The 4,357-nt window shown below is 63.7% G+C and overlaps 1 protein-coding gene across 1 annotated transcript; it reads left to right on the top strand.

The window, feature by feature from the left end:
* Positions 1–78: 78 nt before the first annotated feature.
* Positions 79–2,914, top strand: LOC121024502 (ADP/ATP translocase 3-like; the record flags this gene model as incomplete). Its single annotated transcript, XM_040466729.1, has 3 exons — positions 79–697; positions 1,691–1,831; positions 2,336–2,914. Coding segments are annotated over 3 exons (918 nt in total), but the record flags the coding sequence as incomplete, so codon positions are not given.
* Positions 2,915–4,357: the final 1,443 nt, after the last annotated feature.

Raw genomic sequence — 4,357 nt, 5'->3', positions numbered from 1 at the left:
CGGGCGCGCAGGCGCGGTCTGCGCCGGGAGGGGCACCGGCGCGCGTGCGCCCGGGGGCTGGCGGGTGGGGGCGGATGACGGCAGAGTCGTTACCGTGGAGCGCCTTTTGCCGCCGGGAGCCGGGAGCGGTGGGGGCGGCCCGGCGCCGCTCGGGGGCGCGCCTGTCCTGGGGCCCTGTTGCCAGCGCGCGCGCGCCCGCCCGCCCTGCAGGTGCAGCACGCCAGCAAGCAGATCGCCGCCGACAAGCAGTACAAGGGCATCGTGGACTGCATCGTGCGCATCCCCAAGGAGCAGGGCGTGCTGTCCTTCTGGAGGGGCAACCTGGCCAACGTCATCCGCTACTTCCCCACGCAAGCGCTCAACTTCGCCTTCAAGGATAAGTACAAGCAGATCTTCCTGGGGGGCGTGGACAAGCACACGCAGTTCTGGAGGTACTTCGCCGGCAACCTGGCGTCGGGCGGGGCGGCCGGAGCCACGTCGCTGTGCTTCGTGTACCCGCTGGATTTCGCCAGGACCCGTCTGGCCGCCGACGTGGGCAAGTCGGGCACCGAGCGGGAGTTCAAGGGCCTGGGAGACTGCCTGGTCAAGATCACCAAGTCTGACGGCATCCGGGGCCTGTACCAGGGCTTCAACGTGTCGGTGCAGGGCATCATCATCTACCGGGCGGCCTACTTCGGCGTGTACGACACGGCCAAGGGTAAGCGCGTGGGCCCGGGCCGGCGAGGGATCGGGGTGGTTCAGATGCAGAGGTCCACTGAGTGACCAGTGTGCTTCAGATGGGGGCGGGGGGGGGGGGGCGCGAGGGACCGGGGGGGGGGGTTTCACAGTTGTTGATGCTCCGCTGGCTTCTTGGGTGTGTAGACGGTGTGTTCTTATGGGACCTTTCTGTGTGTTGAGATTTCACATTTTTTTAAAGTTTCTTTACTTGAGGAGGGAGAGACAGGATGTCAAGCAGGTTCCGCGCTGTGAGCACAGAGCCCAGCACCCTGGGTTCGAACCCCCAGACCCTGAGATCGTGATCTGAGCCGAATTCAAGACGCATACTTGACCGAGCCAGCAAGGTTGTCCCTCAGTTTCTTCTTACACGGATGTCCGTCCTGCTGCTTAGGGCCAAGCCCGCTTTGATGACCTTACTTTGCCTTTTCAACTGTTGCTTTTTTTTTTTTTTTTTTTAAGACGCTTTGCGTCAGTACGGTTCGATTTCTACCTGCTAGGCATTGGGGCTCCGCTGTGAGTTTCAGGGGCTCACAGTTCACACCCTGAGAGCAGCTGTCATCAAGGTTTGGGGGTCTTTGCAACAGAGCAGCCTCGCGTTGGGGCGCCTGGAGGGCTCAGTCGGTTGAGCGTCTGACTTCAGCTCAGGTCGTGATGTCACGGTTCGTGGGTTCAGGGCCTGCGTCCCCACTCGGGCTGTCTCAAAAATAAAGGTCCAGAAAAAGGACAGCCTCGCGCTGTCTGCCGTGACCACTTCCAAAGTTCGTCCGGCCCCTGCTGTAGAGGGAAGTCATTCAGGCACTAAGCCTGGGTCTCTGGGACTGTACCGTGGCCTGCGCGTGGCTTCAGCACCCCCACCCCCTCCCCGTCCGGGCTCTGTGGCCGAGCCCGTCCTGATCATCTGGTCTCCGTGACCTGTAGCTGAAAACCCCTCGAGGGGGCAGGGTAGGCCTAACGTCGGCCGGTGACCCCGCAGGCATGCTCCCGGACCCCAAGAACACGCACATCGTGGTGAGCTGGATGATCGCGCAGACAGTGACGGCCGTGGCGGGCGTGGTCTCCTACCCCTTCGACACCGTGCGGAGGCGCATGATGATGCAGTCGGGGCGCAAAGGAGGTACGGTGTCTCCGTTCTGGTGGCCGGACGACAAAGTCCGAGAAAGCCTTCCTGGCGGGAAGGGTGTCCTGCTCGCAGCCTTTAAGGGGCTCGGGTTCCTCACGTGAGCCGCTTCCCACACCGCTTGGGGCAGCGTCTGTGGTTCCAAAGTGTGCCAGCTTCGCGGGCACGGGAGGCTGTGCTGAAGGGCGCTACTCTCGTCCCGCCAGCGCTTGACCCCCGGGTACCTGCTCGGCCCCTGGTCTCCCGAGTGGCCGGGGGCCTCGCGTGGTTCCCGAGGTGGGGGTGGGGCCTCAGTTCCCCATTCCTCCTCCACCACGACAGTGGGCCGGCAGGGCTGTGAGCTGGGGCCGTGCGTGTGCACTGCCTCCGTTTTCTCCGTGACGAGGAACCACGTCCCCCGGGTCGCGGCGGCTGGTTTCGCTGCCTGCCACGTGCCGTTGGTGGTTCGTGTAACGTCCTCTCCACAGTAACCTCCCGGTAAGTGTCATCTCTCTCTTACAGCCGACATCATGTACAAGGGGACCCTCGACTGCTGGCGGAAGATCTTCAAAGACGAAGGGGGCAAAGCCTTCTTCAAGGGCGCGTGGTCCAACGTCCTGCGGGGCATGGGGGGCGCCTTTGTGCTCGTGCTGTACGACGAGCTGAAGAAAGTCCTCTAGGCTCCCCTCCCCCGGACGCAGGCACCGAGGGAATTGTGTGGAAATCTCGTAACTGTTACGGACCAGCGATCTTCGAGAAATTCCAGGGTCCCGCCCCGGCCAGATCGCGTCCAGAGGCCTGGGGCAGGTTCTAAAAGGGGCTCATTGTGATCGACCATTGGCACCAGATTCCATGTATTGATTGGGGGGGAGGGGAAGGAGGACGTGTGTCTTCACGAGTCCGCAGACAGGCAGGCAGCTCGGCCACAGACCTTAGAGTCCAGGTGCTTGTGGGACCTTAGTTGTGTTTAAGTATTTATTTAAAAAAGAATCATGTCTCCATTTGTACTTAAGCACTATTCTCTTTTGCACAGCCGAATATTTGCAATTATGTTTCATGTCGGGCATTCTGCAAAACCATAAAAGACGGGACAGAGAGAGAGACTGGTGGTTTGTTTTCAGCCGAGTGTGGGGGGGGGGGGTTCCCCCGGCAACCCCGGGGGGGGGGGGGGGGTGAAAAAAAAAACCCCCCCCCCCCCCCCCCCCCCCCAGGTGGTGTGTTTTCCCCCCCGTGCGGGGGGGGGGCCTTCCCCAGGCAACCCAGGCGGGGGGAGGGGTTGAAAACAAAGTACGCCCCCCTCCTCGCTCCCCCTCAAGTGCTGTGCTGTAGCAACTTGTGCTAAGAAAACCCCAGCCCAGAAAGGGCCTCCAGGAACCGCGTCCCATGGCCCACGGTAGCCCTGGCTAACGTGTGATGGGGATCCACGTGTCTGGGCACCAGACCTCGGGGGCAGGTCCTGTGTCCCCGTTGCCCGAATGTTCGGTCCTGGCGTTGCGTCCGCCTGTCACGAGGGCCACCCGGGGTGCGCAGGCCGACCCGACGTGAAGCCCCGCTCCTGGGCTGTGGGGTCCTGGCCGTGGGAGGCGGGGCTCCTCAATTTGAAGACGTTGGTAAATGCAAACCGTTCTTTCTGGCGCAGTTACGGGCCCCGTTAGACACGAGGGAATTTGGGTCACGAGGCGAGTTAAAAAGAGGCCGGGATCTGCGCGGCCTCCTTGGGGACCTCGCGCTCCTGACCTACTTGACCGGTGGTGCTCTGGCCGGGAGGACTCGGGTCTTGGGTGCGGGCTCCCGTCTGGATCCGTGGTCGAGAACTGCGTCTTCGCTCAGGCTGAGATCAACCCTCCCTCTTGGCCGCGAGGCCTTTTTATGTTCAATTGACAGGTTGCCAAATAGCCGCCTGGGCCCGTGGCCTCAGGGCAACCCTGCTTTGGCTATGGGGTGGGGGGGGTGGCGCTCCCGAGGGTCCCCCTGAGAGGGTCCCCCTGACGCCGTCCTGCGCGCGTCTCGGCGTGCGTGGCCACGCCCTCCGTGCCTGCGTCTCCCCCACGCACCGGCCACACGGTAGTGACCCCCCCTGTGCCCGGACGCCCAGTGCCTTGACTGGGGTGGTCGTGGAGCTTGTGGGTCCTTCCTGGTTACCTGGGGTGTGCAGGGCTTACAGAGAAGGCGGCGCGGCCGCGGCCGCTGAGACGGGGCAGGGGTGCGGGCGAGGCCCATGTCAGGAGGCCGGAGCGACCCGGGGCGACGGGGCTGGATCCCACTGCGGAGTCCAGCGGGTGGCCGGAAAAGGGCTTTATTTAGGAAATGACCCCCACACCGCCTGTCTTCCCTCCTGGTGGCAGCTCCGTGAAGTTGCGCCGGGTGGTCGTGCCCTGGTCCCCCGGTCCCCTGGTCCAACACCAAGCAGGCCGTCCAGGCCCCCGCCGCGTGGAAGACGAGGTCTGCGCCCCAGCGTCACGTTTCTCCCAGAACCTGCACCTCCGCCACCTGGCAGTCCTCCCGGCTAGCTCTGCTGGCCTCCCAGGCCACCTGCGCGGGTAG

Source organism: Herpailurus yagouaroundi, unplaced genomic scaffold, assembly GCF_014898765.1.
Source record: "Herpailurus yagouaroundi ecotype Mexico unplaced genomic scaffold, PumYag 65414, whole genome shotgun sequence".
Lineage (NCBI taxonomy): Eukaryota > Metazoa > Chordata > Mammalia > Carnivora > Felidae > Herpailurus > Herpailurus yagouaroundi.
Note: the sequence above shows the minus strand (reverse complement) of the source record. Positions and strands in the feature narration are given on the sequence as shown.